This window comes from Musa acuminata, chromosome BXJ2-4 (assembly GCF_036884655.1).
Source record: "Musa acuminata AAA Group cultivar baxijiao chromosome BXJ2-4, Cavendish_Baxijiao_AAA, whole genome shotgun sequence".
In the NCBI taxonomy this organism is placed as follows: Eukaryota; Viridiplantae; Streptophyta; class Magnoliopsida; order Zingiberales; family Musaceae; genus Musa; species Musa acuminata.
This window is the reverse complement of record NC_088341.1, coordinates 30,567,338-30,583,515: the sequence shown is the minus strand read 5'-3', so window position 1 is coordinate 30,583,515 and position 16,178 is coordinate 30,567,338. Positions and strand designations below refer to the sequence as shown.

At 41.2% G+C, this 16,178-nt stretch overlaps 2 protein-coding genes and 1 long non-coding RNA gene across 8 annotated transcripts; 1 reads left to right on the top strand and 2 right to left on the bottom strand.

Annotated features, from left to right (window-relative positions):
• Positions 1-73: 73 nt before the first annotated feature.
• On the bottom strand, positions 74-4,237 carry LOC103986087 (probable trehalose-phosphate phosphatase G). Of its 2 annotated transcripts, XM_065104552.1 has the most exons (13): positions 4,185-4,237; positions 4,014-4,097; positions 2,631-2,730; positions 2,060-2,548; positions 1,809-1,949; positions 1,600-1,671; positions 1,379-1,507; positions 1,149-1,205; positions 969-1,070; positions 811-888; positions 591-731; positions 419-511; positions 74-334 (listed from the first exon to the last, which is right to left on the bottom strand). In XM_065104552.1, exons 4-13 carry the CDS (start codon positions 2,351-2,353, stop codon positions 251-253), a joined length of 1,191 nt encoding a protein of 396 aa, XP_064960624.1. In that variant the 5' UTR covers positions 2,354-2,548; positions 2,631-2,730; positions 4,014-4,097; positions 4,185-4,237; the 3' UTR covers positions 74-250. The 2 variants fall into 2 exon arrangements, with proteins under 2 accessions (XP_064960624.1, XP_018684323.2); XM_018828778.2 differs by having other exon boundaries at positions 2,631-2,725; positions 4,014-4,208.
• A 2,109-nt stretch (positions 4,238-6,346) lies between these two features.
• Positions 6,347-9,075, bottom strand: LOC108953344 (uncharacterized). Of its 2 annotated transcripts, XR_001978992.2 has the most exons (4): positions 8,730-9,075; positions 7,387-7,797; positions 7,235-7,310; positions 6,347-6,928 (listed from the first exon to the last, which is right to left on the bottom strand). It is a non-coding gene; the product is annotated as an uncharacterized LOC108953344 (long non-coding RNA). The 2 variants fall into 2 exon arrangements; XR_010486084.1 differs by having other exon boundaries at positions 6,347-7,310.
• A 188-nt stretch (positions 9,076-9,263) lies between these two features.
• On the top strand, positions 9,264-14,525 carry LOC103986167 (pentatricopeptide repeat-containing protein At5g62370). Of its 4 annotated transcripts, none has more exons than XM_018828769.2 (5): positions 9,264-12,343; positions 12,762-12,898; positions 13,115-13,338; positions 13,863-14,010; positions 14,088-14,525. In XM_018828769.2, the coding sequence occupies exon 1, from the start codon at positions 9,388-9,390 to the stop codon at positions 12,160-12,162; it is 2,775 nt and encodes a 924-aa protein (XP_018684314.2). In that variant the 5' UTR covers positions 9,264-9,387; the 3' UTR covers positions 12,163-12,343; positions 12,762-12,898; positions 13,115-13,338; positions 13,863-14,010; positions 14,088-14,525. The 4 variants fall into 4 exon arrangements, with proteins under 4 accessions (XP_018684314.2, XP_064960622.1, XP_009402400.2 ...); XM_065104550.1 differs by having other exon boundaries at positions 9,264-12,437; positions 13,863-13,999; XM_009404125.3 differs by having other exon boundaries at positions 9,264-12,437.
• The last annotated feature ends 1,653 nt before the right edge of the window (positions 14,526-16,178 follow it).

The window sequence follows — 16,178 nt, the reverse complement described above, 5'->3', positions numbered from 1 at the left end:
GCTCGTGTTCAAAGAAACTGTCGTTTTGTTGTTGGTACTTCAATTAGCCATTAGCTCCTAATAGACTCAAATCTTAAAGAGTTCCAACAAATGACTTGCCAAAAGTTACTCCTGCATACAACATTGGATGACCAGAACATATACTGAATTAACAAGTAGAAACGGGGGAACATGGCCATTGAACTTTGACAACAATTAACAAATGCAGAATAAAAAGATGACCATTATATATATATATATATATGATGGCTTATGATTTAGTTATATGATCTTTGGTTTGTAATAATGCTTGGGACTTGTTCCATCTCACGAGGGACTTGAGAAATTCTAGTACCTGCAAGAGAAGAATAGCGAGTATTATATTCACGTACCACACGTACAATGGAAGTAAATGGGGAACGAACAGACATTAAGTCACCTCAGACGGGTCTCTGAGAGAGTAGAAGGCATTAGTTTCTTTAGGGAGGGTGGATACCAGTATACCAAATCCACGGTTACTCTCCCTCAAGACCTGCCAAGTTTCGAATTATAAGAAAGAAAATATAACAAAACTAGCGTAATTTCGAGTAACAAGTTTCCTTCTAGTATACCTTGAATGCATCCTCATCGGTACGATCATCTCCAACGTATATCGCAAGTACATCATCACGATGGCTAAGCCCGAGTGATTCGAGAAGAAACTCGACAGCTTTACCTTTATTCCAGTCAATCACAGGACGGACCTCTAAAACCTGAAGAAAGAAGAAGAATCAATCTTACAAGAGTTCATAGAAATCTTCCAACTTTTTCTGGCCTAAAGTTTGTGTTCACCTTCCGCCCATGGGTGACTCGCAAACGTGGGAAACCCTTTAGAAAGCCAAAAACACGCTTTCCAACTTCTTCCCACATCTGAAATATACATAAAAATCATCAGGTGCAAATTCTTCTTTTAGGTTGGGTAACTAAAATAAAGCTTTTACTTCTTTTACCTTCTCGTCAACGTTGCGGTAATGCACAGAGACGCAGAACTTGTTACTCTCGACTTTGACACCTATAATATCTTTGGTGATCTCATCGAGAGAGTCGTACACCTATCATTCAAAACAATCTTTCAGGAATAATATGGATGACAGGAACTAGTAGTTGTTGAAGATGGCAGCCAGTCCTACCTCATTGATCATTGGCAGAAACTCGCTAGCAGGCTGGAATAGGTGGACCTCTTTACCCTGTTACCAAGAATGAATCAGCAGCTAGATAGCAAGCCAACAATAATGTAGAATTTTCTTTCTTAGATGCTGAATTATGAATATAACATCATCATTTGTTCGAACCATAACCATGGTTAAACAAGATATTTAACAGGATCACAAATACAAACTGCATGTCGTGTTAGTTCAACCTGCTCATCAGTTGTTCTGATGCAGCCTGGATGGTCATCAACAGACTCAGATTCTCTGATTGGGCCCATTATGTCCATCCCATGACTGCCAGCATAATGCAGTTCTGATAGCCTCACAAATTCGTAGACCTAGAACGAACAAGTGTTTTCTTAATATCATTAAATAACACGTTAAAGTGTATTCATTTATATATAATTACCACCCAAATAAAAAGCATTACCTTGTCACGGGACCTCCCACTAATAATTGCAGTTGGGAAGTACTTGGCAACTTTTTTTACAGCGCTTCGCATCTGAAACAAATTAAATGATCACAATGAAGAAAAATAAAACCCTAAACAGCAGACGAGAGATTAAATATTGTTTACTACACTAACCATTATTTGGCTAGTGTAGTAAACAAGTTTGTGCAAGTAGGAAATCAACTCACCGCAACAGACATAAATGCATGGTCAGGGTTGTCGACAATAGGTGAAAGAGTTCCATCATAGTCCAAAAACAATACAATATTCTTGCATTTAGCATAAGTTGTGATGAGGTGAAACTTGGTTAAAGCGGATGGATAGCTCATCTGCAGAAAGAGTGCAAACAAATATGAGGTTATTCAAAATGTTTTTTTTATGACACTATAAAAATTACATAGGGTAGCAGTTTTAATAAACAACAGCAGCATAAACTCACCATCCAGGTGCGGTACGCAGCATCAGTTTCGTCTGGTTGAGATTCAGAGGTGAAATCTTTGTTCATTAACTTTTTGCGAGGAGGTGATGAAGATTTCATCGCGTCCAGCCAACCAGTGGCTCGGACATCATCAAGTTTACCAGCTTTTCTTCTGGGAATCTGTAAATACAAACCAGAAGACGAGTACGGTGCTGCTACCGGGGAATATGGTGTTAAGTTAGATGGCAAGCCCAATCTTGACTTGCTCAAAGGTACAGGATCAGTGAGAACAGGGGAACTGTGGTTCATATCCATGGATTCAAGACCACCAACAAAGTTATGTTCAATAGTATGATATCTGACAGCCAGCTCTCACAGAATTAATCAGCCTCTGTTTTTCCTTTTTTTGTATATTTATCCGACCCTCTTATCAATGAAAAACCACCTCTTCAATGTCTTCTTGTCAGTTGAATTGTGCATACAGTCCATCAAGCAGACGCTACTTGAAAACTGAGAAAGATTTGTCAGATTAAACAGAAAAAATATTTAGTTTTTGGAGAATGAAGAAAATGAAGATAAACGCAGTGTATACCTGATCATTGCAACAACTATAAAGCAATTTGATCATTTGAATTTGTATGTTGTCATAAAGAAGAACCAATTCTTTATCACTTTAACCAGCAGAACCTATGCTGTACAAATTGGAAAAAACACCAAATTGTTGATTTAAAAGATCACCAAATGAAATTCTTGTGGGAAAGAATCGATAGTAAAAAGGACTAATAGAATACTGGCATTACAATAGTACTAAAAATGTCTGACACATGTTCATTTTCCTGGATTTATACATGCACAATATCTACCCAATCAACATATATGGAGCTATAATTATGAAAATTTATGGAATATGCGCACATTGATGCTCAATTGGAAATTGGTACCAACCCTGTTTAAGTAGTATTTAACGCTAAGCACCATGTCACGGATGCAATTAATTTAATCTTGTAATCTTCTAAGAATCTGCTTATAAATTAATTCATTCAACCAGATTGGACGCATCACACAAACAAAGACATAATATAGCAATATTTAAGAGCCTCGCCAAATGCTGACAAGATGAATAACAAGCTAGAAAACGAGTCAAGTATATAAAAAGGTCATTAAAAAAAACCACGACGATGATGTTGGATAACGTGAAATGGAAACATCATTTTTCATAATTTTATAATTTGGTCTTAAACTTTTCTCCCTCACAAACACCCATGATCATACGACACAAAGAGTCACATTTAAGAGAAAGTCTATTCCCATCAGCTTTTAAGAAAAGATAATCTCCAAGGGAAAATATTTATAAAAACGTCCACCGTCAATTGGATCAAAACAAAGAGCAGATTTGGCGGTTGGGGAACTGGCAATCAAAATCAGATTCACCGTGCTGATTCCGGTGGCAATTAATTCTATCGTTGTCAATTACTGTTAGTTATTATATCGATTTATTACGTAACAAAGAAGCACCGAAGATGGGGCTCATCATCCGGGCAAAGGGCAAACTCGGAAACAACGGGCTGCTGCCTCGGAAACCAAGGCGGAGAAACGCGATAGAAGGCACGCCATCACCGAAACAGTGGTCTTGGCTGCCTAATGAAGTCTCCAACACATCACCAACTGCAGCAAAACGAATCCAAGAAAACCAAACTACGCAAAAGAAATCGGACTTAAACCCCGAAAAAAGGAGCGATTAGCCTTTAAAACAACCTCCATCAAAGAAATAATCAAAACGATGAACAAAAAAATAGCCAAAACATCACCGTCCAATCAAAAAAAGGAGCAAAGAAAAGCTACAATTATATTCGTTTTCTCCCACGGCATAAATCGAACGATCGTATGAACAAACAAACCCGTCACCGAGAAAGTAACCAAAGTTGCCGAGAAGACATTGCTTCTGGATCGATGCAACAAAAAAGGAAAAGCTCACCTGATTACAGCAAGGGATGTCAAGTCAAACGCGATCGAGCCGCCTCGCCGATGAGATCTGACGAGCTATAGCCAAATCGACACCCTAAAAACGAATCGAGGAGGAGGCGAGAAGATCAATCGCTAGGGAATCGCAACGAACAATAAACAATCGGAGATAAGGGAATATTACAGAGATCGGGGAGAGAAGAAGAAGAGAAGAGATCAGCGTTCGGGGGAGGCGCCATATTTATAACGTTCCTCGTTGCGACAAAGAGGGAGAGAGAAGCGTGCTCTTCGAGGTAACTTACGGTTGCGAAAAATATTGTTATTAATGTTATTATTTATTACGATATCCTAATTAATTATATATGAAAGGATGACATTAAATAGTAGCGAGAAATCTATGATGTTTAACGCTCTTCCCGTATTGGTAACAAAATCACGCACTTCCCGGTGAACGTAGCTGAAAAGAGACCCACTTTGACATCAATGCTTCCTGTTGCCACACTGTCAACCTTGATTCACGGTTCAGCTTTCTTGCTCACGTTGGTTCGCCATGTTCGCTAACTCGGTGATGGGCCCCATCCCAGAAAGCGAGCGGAGATCCGTGACTCCTGCGTGGGCAAAGACGGCTGATCCCTGCCATGGTTTTGGTGGTTCTGAGATCTGGGTACGGAAGTGGGTGTTTTTGCCGGTCGATGTCCGCTGCGAGGCCTCCGCGACTCTCGCGACCGCCCGCGTACGCTGACGGCCGCGTGGACGCACGCCGTACGCGTCTCGACGTGGCCACGTGTCGTCGGGCTGGAGCTGGGCCCCGCGCTCGCTTTCGCCTTAGCTGCCCTCCCCTTCAATTATTTACGAACCCACAAAGATACCGGTCCCACGCAAGCTCACCTAGTTCGGGTTGTCCAGCCAATCAACTTGATGGGTAAGTTTCTTGGGGCTAGCCGGGTGTACCTTTCTTATGCGCGCGTCCCTTCTTTGACCGTTTCGCCCACCCGTGTGACCCAACCGGTCACGTGGGAAGAGAGATCCCGCCGGGGCTCGCCGTCGAACTGGTAGCGGTCGGATGCTCCGCGGTCAAAAGCTGCTCTGTCTTCTTCATCACTGTTCCATGGAGGAGAGGACAGGGACATTAAACTACCAAACAATACAAACCGCCACCAAAAGAAAGAGTGCTCTCTGGGGCCGATCGCCAAAAGTTACTGACCTTTTCTGCGGCTTCGATTGGTCAATGATGCTAATGTCTCAAAAGCTGGGTCCAAAGCATTTGTTGTTCCGCTGCAGTAGAACTTTCATGGAGGGCGCCAATGTGGAAGTCCTGCCTAAGACTTCTACTCATCAATATTTAATGATCGTGGTGGTCTTTGATTGATCTGTCGGCGCATGCCATCGAATTCTTTGCCTGTGAGGCTTCGATTATGGTTCGCAAGAGTTTGCTGGATTCGGACGCTCCGCCATTCACCACGCTCGAAGTCTAAGCATTCGCGCGCATTCCCTGCTCATATATTTCCTAGATCCCGTAGCGGTGGCGCTTTTCCGTTGCCTGTGTCTGCAACATCTTTTCTCCGTTCTGGATGAGAGAGCAACGTTGCGTGCAGGTCATTTTCTTTCTTATCTGTGCTTTGCGTTGCCTGCGACAATTTGCATCTCTCAGCTCTCAGCGACAGGAAATGGCAGCGAATCCGCCTCGGATCCACGATGGCGGCTTGTCGCGGACGGAGTCACGACGACGACGGGAGGGGGCCCGCCGGGCCCACGCGCCAACCGCCGATGATTTGTGTTTTCGGTGGGGCTCGACGTGGCGGTGACGCCGCTACCACCATCGTCGGGGCTTTGACTCGGAGATGACGCGGAGCCAACTCCTGCGACGTCCAAAGAGTCAACACCGTCAGAACATTTACAGACGTTGAACTCACTAATTTTGTTGTTGAATTGTACGTCAAATTAAATTATGATGCACTAAATCCAATGCTTGTATGATAATATATCAAATGCAAAATCTTTGTAGCCACATATGTCAGGGCATCAGCTGTGTACAATTGGGTTGTGATGTTTTGATCAGCTACGCTGACAGGTAGGGGAGGGAATATTGCATTCCAAGAATCCATGATGAATTGGTTGCTAAGCTCTCACAGTCATGGCCAGCTCACATAGCAGTCGCACGGCAAATGGAGACAATAGCAAGGATTAGATGTTCATATAATTTCATATACTGCATGTGTTAGGGTGGATGTTTGAGATCAGGGAGTGCAAGACACTAATATTAATGCATTTTATACACAATACCCAAAATGTGGATAAGCATCAAACACTGGCATTTTAGTTTCTTCAACAGGATTAGAACCTGGCATATATTTTTAGTGATCAATACATGAATAATGATACAAGGAAGGTTAATATACGAGGTTTGGTATTCGTCGGTCATCAGACTGCAAAGAAGCAACTTTACAATCATGTTCATGAATTCGGGAGAGTTAACAGAGAACTTTTCTCTTTAAGTTGAAAGCAATTACTTCCCGCTCTGCTTTCGTTGTGCCGACAAATTAGGTCAGAAGCTCTTCCGTGAGATGTTGAGGAGATGGGAGACACTGGCATCTGTGGTTGAGCTATGTCCAAGTTTTTGTATGCCCCATCAGAAATGTAATAGATATGACAAGACTAAATGGCTCTGTCATGTTTTGGGTCCTCAAGAACACCCCAACAACTCCAATGCTGCAGCAAATGAATCAACATGTGAGATGGGGCACGAGACGATGAACTTTACACCACTGGTATGGCCCTGGGGACCCGTATCACTGCTCTGTTTTCTTCATGGCACAACAAATTCTTAGGACCATGCCGATAATTCTAGCAACAGCTACACCATGGCCTCATCTTAAAAGCAGTCTAGGGTAGCTGTCTTCAGTGTCTTCTTCTAGATATTTCTGGGATCTGCACAACAACAATATTTTCTTGAGAACAACATAGAAAATGCTCCATTTAAATGGAATACGAGGAACAAGTTGGAACACTGAGAATTTAGGAAATGGAATTTGGAGCTTCCACTCAAATGGAAAAGGTTACGGATTTTCTATCCTTCAAGTGCTTGCTCCTTGTGGTATGGGTTCAATTGATCATGGTCTTCGACTCTTAACAACACAACACTATGTACAGCCAAATCTGAAACACCAATTCTATGAAAGGCATAAAGTTAAATGAAACCAAGAACTGAAAATTGGACTGCGTCCAATTACTTACCAGACGATCTTAAATTTTGTTTGTCGAGCTGGGTTTGTTGGCCCAATAATAAACATCATCGAGAATCTTGAATATCCTAGCAAGGAGCGTCAAGTTAGCAATTTCATGATTCTTTCTTAAGTATAGAAAATAGAGTTCTTATATAAATATACCATGTGAGGTACTTGTATGCAAATACCAAGTAAAGCCTGCTGTGTCTCAGCATCTCTGGAGAAAGAGAAACAGCATTTTGTTAACCCAAATCCCGGCAGCTAATGTTCGCAAACAAATCATTGGCTGATCCCCATAGTGAGAGCAATCTCCTCAGTCAAAATATCATCAGATTAGTGGAATATTCTTTGACACTCAGGAAAATATAAATGTAGGACAACTCAGTGCATGAGGCTGCCGCCAAGGTGGAGTTTGAGGAGCTTAGTCTTCCCTCCGTAAATCTAAAGGTTGTTTCTGGGGTTCGAACTCAATCACCTATGCTGCAAAAGAGCAACTTCACCATCTTGTTAAGGCTCACTCTCCCACAGATGCAGTTAGTATCAGTGGTGACTGCAGTCATATTAGAGTGGTGACTGCAGAAAGAAAAAAAATATCTGTAACTGGGAGTATCTTTCTTGAATATCAATTGACAGAGAGACTTGTAATGCAATCTATTCTTGAACGAGTTTATTGGTCCAATGACAACCAAAAATATCTACCAATCATGACATTTCCATCTGGTGTATCGGTTCATTAATATGCATGCAACATATGTTGTCTAGTTTTGTTTCTCTACCTCAGATGTTAATATGCATTAACATCATATATTAATTTTTCCTATCATGAGATGGGTGTTGGGATGAACTGTGATAGAGTAAACTTGAGCATTTATAATATGATGTCTCAAAAAATGAGTCAGAATCATATAAGACTCTTTCTCCAAGTCATGATTGTAGGATTATACCATGATGATGAGAGATCCAGCAGTAATAAATAGTATGCTCTTTGATAAATGAGTTCAAATGCATGCACACACACACACACACACAGAAAGTTTTGCTCAGAAATGGTCATTGACTATCTCAGAAAAAGTTTTCCAAGCTACTAGAATCTACATGATGCAATGATCATCGTTATGCCTATAATGTATATAAGATCAAAACCATATTTCTAGTGCATCACAATGTCTTCAGATGAATGAATTCTAACAAAAGGACCTTTTCAAATGTACTGGTGTCGAACATAGTGAGAACAAGTATTGACCTCCAACATACTAAGAGAAAGCTTTGCTCAGATATGGTCATTGACTATCTCAGAAAAGTTGAAAGCTTTGCCCATATATGGTAATTGATCATCTCAGAGAAGTTCTCCAAGGTATTACAATAATCTACATGATGTAATGATCATCGATACGCCTATAATCGGTATAAGGTGACAAACGCATATCATGCGCATCACATTGTCTTTCGATGAATGAATCCTCTGTAAATGTACTGGTGTAGAACATAGCAAGAACAAGAATCACCTTCACACTGGTAAAAGATAACCCTCTATAGCTGAGCTGATAGGTGATAGGAAATAAACCCACGATCAGGTGGCCTAGAACCCTTCTTCTTCTTCTTGCGACCAACGTGATTTGAGAGAGAAAGAGCCATGAAGTTTAGGATTTCATGATGGTTCCTTCGGTTTCTTCGAGTGAGGAGCGGAAGAAGACGAGGGAGAAGGAGGAGAGACTTGCCCGTGGACTCGCGCAGCATCTTGCGTTGAAGCGAAGGTGTTCGACCAAAGTACTCCTGGTTTGGGTTTGGGATGGGGGAGGACGGCCCGGCTTGGCATATAACCGGTTGGGGTTTTCTCGAGTCAAGTTGGAGGAACCAAGTCGGCTTAGATTCTTAACTTAGACTCGATTCAGATCCACTGATTCCATGTTGGGTCTGAATCGATTTGAACCCTCTCCCCTCAATTGTAACATCTCGACCGTCCGTTTACGGTATACTTAAGCATGAACCGTGGATCTGAAGCGAGTTCGTTGAGGGCAGTATCCTAACCCAATTTGGTTGGACGCGTAGAACAGGTGAAGTGGCGGCGGACTCTTCTTGCTCGCTGCCGGCTCCTCTCTCTCTCTCCCGCGATGCTCGTCCCCCTTTGTGCCCCCTTTCTCTCCCTGCGGCGGCCGCCACCAGATGTTCGCGTCGAAGACTCGCATCCTCTGCTCCGTCAGAAGAAAGCTCATATATTCTCGCTTCTCCTATTCGGCCGCCGCCTCCGTCTCCTCGTCCCTTCCCATCTCCGACTCCGACACGCCGCCTCCCTACGAGGACATCCCCGCTGCCCACGGGTCCCTCTGCCTCTCCCTCCTCCTCCGCCTCGTCCGCCGCGGCTTGCTCTCCGCCGCGTGTTCCGTCCTCGACCGCATCGTGACGAGGTTGCCCCTCTCCGACGCCACCGCGGCGGTCGACCTCGTGGCGTTCCTCGGCCTCTCCCCTGACCATGGACGCCTCATACGCTCCCTCGTTTACTCCGAACAGTTTCTAAAGGCCGAAGCTCTCTTCGCGCACGCCACCAGCGGTGCACTCTCCGATGATCCCTCTGTGCTGGATGCCATCATAGAATGTCTTTGCAAGATGGGGAAGTTGGTAGAGGCCAAATTCCATCTGGACCAGATGATAAAACTTCAAACTTTGCCATCGCAGAGGACGTATAACGCATTGCTGCGCGCGCTCTTTACGGAAGCAAAGTTCTTGGAAGCTGTGGACCTCTTCTTGCTAATGGCAGGCGCCGGCGTTTACCCTTATTTATTGTGTTATAATCTATTAATCCCTAATTTGTGTTCAAAGGGTTACTTGGGTCAGGCACGTTACCTGTTTGATACAATGATCGGCACAGGCTTGCACCCTGCTGCCCATGTGTACAAGTCCTTAATTTGTGGATATTGTAAGGAGGGAAGGTTGGAACCGGCTCTGGATATTTTCAAGGCAATGAAGGAAAATACTTTCTTGAAGCCAGATTCCTATGCCTACAATTCCCTGATACATTGCTTCCTGAAACTTGGTTGTGTTGATTCAGCATTGGAGCTGTACAATGAAATGATTGAGACCGGATTGCAACCTAATGTGGTGACTCACAGTATGATGATCTGTTGGTACTGCAGGAACCACAAGCTGGATTGTGCTTTGAAGCTGCTTGATATGACCTTTAGACATGGTTTAGTTCCTGATGTCCAATGCTTCAGAGTTGTGACAACAGCGCTTTGCAAGGAAAACAGATTGGTAGAAGCTGAGCAGTTGTTTGATAAGATGTTGGAAAGTGGTCTCATCCCAGATCCTATGATGTTTGTTTTGCTGATTCAGAATTTTCCGAAAGGTTATGGATTTAAATTTCTTTGGAAGACTCTGCAGGCTATAGCTAAGGCAAACAGTACTGCTGATAATTTATATTCCTCAGTACTTTCCATTTGTAGTTCAGATGAAAAGTCTCTAAAAGAAATAGCAGTTCTACTTGACGAGATCATGAAGTGTAATGTGCTTCCTATTGATGTGGTTCTTAATATAATGATAAGCACCATGTGTGCAGAAGGAAAACTTGGTGTTGCTTATTGTTTGATGGACCAAATGGTTAGTTCTGGCTGTGAACCTTCAATTTCAACATACAATTTTCTACTAAAATGCCTATGCAAAGAGAACCAGATGGACGACGTTCGACTACTCCTGAACCTAATGCACAGCAGGGGAGTGGTAGGGAATGAGGCTACTTATTCCATTGTGATACATGCATATGGAAAACTTGGGGACATAGACTCAGCTTTTGAATCATTTGATCAGATGATTGATCAAGGTGTTGAGCCTAATGTCGTTATCTATGACTCGATAATCAGTTGTCTGTGCAGAATGGGAAGGCCAAGGGCAGCTGAGCTAGTGTTTGACAGAATGATAGGAGGAGGGGTCATGCCTGATGAAGCTGCCTATACTACTCTTCTAAATGGTTACTCTAAAATTGGCAGGCCTTTTGATGCTTGTCGCCTTTTTGATGAGATGATAGATCAGGGTTTGCAGCCTAGCTCCCATGCCTATAGTGCACTTATAAACGGACTAATAAAAAGAAACATGTTTAGAAAAGCCTGCCATTATCTGGATAAGATGTTGATGGATGGGTTTCTTCCAGATACAGTTCTCTATACAATGCTATTTAGTCAGTTCTTCAAGAAAGGGGACGTATCCTTAGCCCTGGATCTAGTCGACTTGATGATGAGAAACCAGATTGAACCTGATCTGATTACCTATGGATCATTAGTTAGTGGGCTTTGCAGAAATGTCTTGCGTCGAAATAGAATGCCTCCTCCATTGTCTTGGAAACTGGAAGACGCAAGATGCATACTTTTCAGGTTGCTGCCACAGAAAACTGTGTGCCTAGAAAAGATAGAACACAGGGATTATTGCAGATCAACTGCACAAACGATTGAGCTTGCGTTAAATATAATGCAAGATCTAGCGGACAATGGGATGATGCCAGATCTTCATGTTTATAATGGAATGCTCAATGGATTATGTCGAGCTAACATGATTCAAGATGCTTATGATTTGGTTACACTAATGCAGAAAGTTGGCATCATTCCCAACCAGGTGACCTTTACAATTTTAATGAATGCCCACATCAGAGTAGGTGAGATTGACCGTGCTGTTCAGTTATTCAACCACATGAATGGAGATACACATGTTCCTGATAAAATCTCCTATGACACATTAATTAAGGGTTTTTGCAAGGCTGGAAGAGTTGATGAGGCTCTGTCGCTTGTTAAAATGATGCAGAAAAGAGGCTTTTGCCCAAGCAATACTGCATATGATACACTAGCTGAATCTCTGTTTCTTAGTTCTTCCACTGACCTTGCCATCAAGCTGCTTGAGGAGATGCTTTCTAATGGTTATGTGCCACGGCCTAGTAATTTTTATAAGTTGATCTGATTTCTCTCTGAAAGTAATTTGTTTGAGGCTCATAGATTTTTTAATATGATGCTGAAAAGAGGAAAAAGTCCGGATCAGGAAACAAAGATGCATTTGGTTGAAATGTGTTTCAGGCATGGACTATTTGACATGGCTTTTGAGATTGAAGGAAACACATTAATCCATGAGAACTCTCGACGGAGTGAGTGCCATTAAGCATCAAAAGTTATTGGAATCGTGCCTGAAATTTTTGAATGCTTAATTGATTTTCGTCCTTCATTAACCTTCTATTTAAGGTAATGAAATTCTTTGATGCATATGGGATCCTCTTTCAAGGTATCTGATATCTAATTAGACACATGTTGGTTATGATGCATATGGGATCCTCTTTCAAGGTATCTGATATCTAATTAGTAAATGCTTCATGGATTACTTAGGATAACTGCTTATCCATTTTATTTAAGTGTTGGTAATGCATCTTTCTTCTAGGAATTTTTGTCGAAAATGCATGATCAGTCATGATTATGAATGAGAATTTCTGTATTTTTGAGAGCATATCATGTCCATAAAATCTGTAACCAATTCCAATAAGTGTGTATGGTTTTTTTTCTCTTTTGCAGGACAATTACATAAGCTGACAATTAAATTGTCAAGCGGCATGGGCGTAAGTTCCAGGCTTGTGCTAATGAAAGGACAAGAAGAACCTGGATGCTGCTCTTCAAATGAAAGAATTCAAGTTGCACGATAACTATTTCAGGTTTGTATGCTGGAACATTTTGTGTGGTAGAGAAACAGCCACCAACAGAATGATCATTAGCAAGTCTGGACAGGAAATAAGTGTATAGTCCATATAAATGACAGTTAACCTGCAACTTAATTCAACATTTCAGGTTCATCCATGCACTTCAGCAATTTCTAGTTCATCTGCATGATGATTGCCAACTACTATAACAATTCTTTTGGCATCCATTAGGTTATTGTTTGATCAAGTTCTATTTGACGAACTATTCAAATGCATGAGGACCACGTCCAATAGACAAGGGAGTGAATTATGTTGCTGTCAGTCACCCTCTACATGATGAAGCGTGTTCCATGTGGTGCTCAATGGAAGTTGAACAGTGATATGCTAGACATGAGAAGCAGTGGTGAAGGCACACTGTGGTTAACTCCCAGTGGTTAAATAAATATCCATTTTTGGTGAGCACTACATCTTTGTGGTATAACTGTCATATAATTGTTCATGTATTGGATTACTGGGATTAATATACATACAGTACAGAATATTGCTCCCTGGTGTGCTATTTTTGCTTGTCAGTTATTAATTCTTGTATCTATTTAGGGTGTTTCATTGTCCTCTTTCCGGTGGATTATACCTAACAGAGGTGTTTGTTCTTTCTATATCTATTATGGCCTTTACAAACCAATATTTGTGATTTTGCCTCAGAATTCTATGCTATGATTAGTTTAGGCATGTGTATCAAAGAAATAGGGTCCATGTACTGCAACCTTTTTCTTACTGACGGAGTAATTAGTTCTTAAAACTTTGCTAGGTTACTATGGTAGCAGTTTATTGCAAAATCATGATATGCATATTTTAAAAACCTTACTGGTTGTAGCATCAATGAACCCCATGGTAAGATATTGTATATTGTACTGTCCTGTAATGAATGATTTGGAGTTACAGTTTACTATCTGAAGTCACAATTACTTGCTGCCTGCAGGTGCACTTATTAAGTGGGAGTTCAGCAATACAAAGGAGACCGAATCAGGAAGCTTCTCTATATTCTTTTATTCAACAATTGCTTGCACGTATATTTGGGAATTTGGATGTGGTGGAGATGATTGCCTTTGCTTACATGTAAATGTTAGGTATTCGCAGGTTCTCAGGCCTTTTCTCTTTTATATGAGTGTAGATATACATCTCAAACGCTTGTGGCAACTTGCAGGTACCGGCATCTTCGACGATGATGTGTCTTGCACCGGCATCGGTCTTATACGCCCCATTTGTGAATGTTGTCATTTTAATTGGGGTTAATGTTTGCCTATGCCTCAACTAGAGACAAACCGTTTCGGCCTTTTCCTGTTAGTTGCAATGCTTCTCAAAAGGGACAAATAGTGGGATCGTTAGGTAGCGTCAAAGGCACTGCATTGTTATTTGGACTGGGCGGAAAAGGTTCCTATATAAGCTGTTCTACACATCACAAGTGCTTATTTTATCTATGTTACCTGGGACCATTGGAGTGGGTACAAGAAATTTCTTACTACAGTACTTTGAGGCAAGGGCCCTCCACCCTATGTATCTAATACACATCTTAATGTATTCATACATGCATGTTACTGTAGAATTGTGGATAGTTTTCTTGCTATTGTAGACTGCTTCAAGCCGTCGATGTGCCGCCTTTATCCACTGGAACTTAAGTACATAATTGCGTATGTGGAACATACTCATCTCGGTGATGTCGATGTTATCGTTCTCTGTTGCCCCATGTTTTGTCCATGCATTCCATCTCATGCTTTGTCATGTTGATGTATCTTTTCCTCTCCTTTTTCTTGGCTTTTATCTGCAATTCATTTGAGACTTTGGCTGTTATATTTGTCGAGATTGATGTCGGATTAGATCAGAAAGATGTGGACTCACAACATATCTTTCTTCCCTTATGAAGTTGACTTCTGTTATGAGATTAGCATCAAGGTTTTAAATATGGTTTCGATGTTTGTTTCGGCAACCTATTATTGAATGTATCCGATTGATGTTTGATATTATTGAATGTATCCAATTGATGTTTAAAACTATGGTTTTCACCATCTTTAATTTCTTCAGTACCTTAAATGTATCCAAGTGTTTGTCTTTAGTTTCTCTGTTTCCCTTTCATCTATGTCATCATAAACATGGGAACAATTAGGTCAAGGCAGCAAAATCCAACACTGCTGAGTCGGAAGCCACCCGAATCTATTCGTACTGGCTGACGACCCCAACGTTTATAATCTTTTCATCACGCGTTCACCCAATCTCATCATGACTCAACGTTGCAATCACCACACAAGTCGATCTGATCCATTATGGATCCATAAACCATTAGGATATGCCACCGTACGGCAACGCACGGCGTGTCCTTCTCGTGCTTGACACCGAGAGCAATGGAGGCTCCCTGACTTTGACTAGATTTCATGTCGGATTGAGATGGTGGAGCTGTTTCACGCCCCCAAATCTTGTCTTCATCATCCAAACAATCATCATATTAAGCGATTTAGAAGAACTCGAGGTTCTGTTGCCATGCCCACATAGCAATCTCGAGCTTCTTGGTTGGCACAGTGTCTTTCTTGTTAGGTTGCAAGCTGGGGGACAGCATGAGGAGTAAAGAAAGGGACACGCATGCATTCCGGCCACCTGCTTCACCAACACTTGCCTCGTGTCTGGTGTTGGACGAGATAAATCATGCCGAGTGCCGGCGAAGGCAATCGATGATGTTTGTGGGACTTCTCTGTGTCATGTTCGTTCTACTCCTCGCTCGTCTGATGTATCTTATATTAGATACACAGAATTTGAATTGGCAAGATTTAGACCCACTGCATGCAGAGATCTTCTCCTCGTGATAAGGCTGGATTCTGTCCTTCTTGCTTTAGATAGATACTACATGAGAGATTTCCTAAGAAAAATCTTCAGTTTTAGGTTGCTTTTATTGTTATCATTTTTAAAAGATCAGAAAAACTTATTGCTTTATTATGAAATAATTTATTAGGCTGTTTTTATTGTTTTTATTGTTTTTATTTTATAAAATCATTAATATGAAATTTTGAATCATTTTGGATGAGAATTATGATATAAGATTTAATTTTATTAATTGTCTTGAATTTAGGTCTAAATATTTTATAAAAAAATATTTGAATTTAAATCGATTCAGCGTTACAATATTTTTTAATATAGTCATAATTTTTTTTGTTTATAATGTTTTTTAATAGAACTATGATGCACTTATAATGCACCAAATTTTCTATCTTATTTCATAATAAATTATTATAAATAGTACAAGATTTTT

Coding starts and splice junctions, on each gene's coding strand:
- LOC103986087 (XM_065104552.1), bottom strand. CDS start 2,353: ATGGATATGAACCACAGTTCCCCTGTTCTCACTGATCCTGTACCTTTG. Junction 889..968: donor ACCGCAACGTTGACGAGAAG/GTAAAAGAAGTA, acceptor TGTATATTTCAG/ATGTGGGAAGAAGTTGGAAA. Junction 335..418: donor CTCTCAGAGACCCGTCTGAG/GTGACTTAATGT, acceptor CTTCTCTTGCAG/GTACTAGAATTTCTCAAGTC.
- LOC103986167 (XM_018828769.2), top strand. CDS start 9,388: ATGTTCGCGTCGAAGACTCGCATCCTCTGCTCCGTCAGAAGAAAGCTC.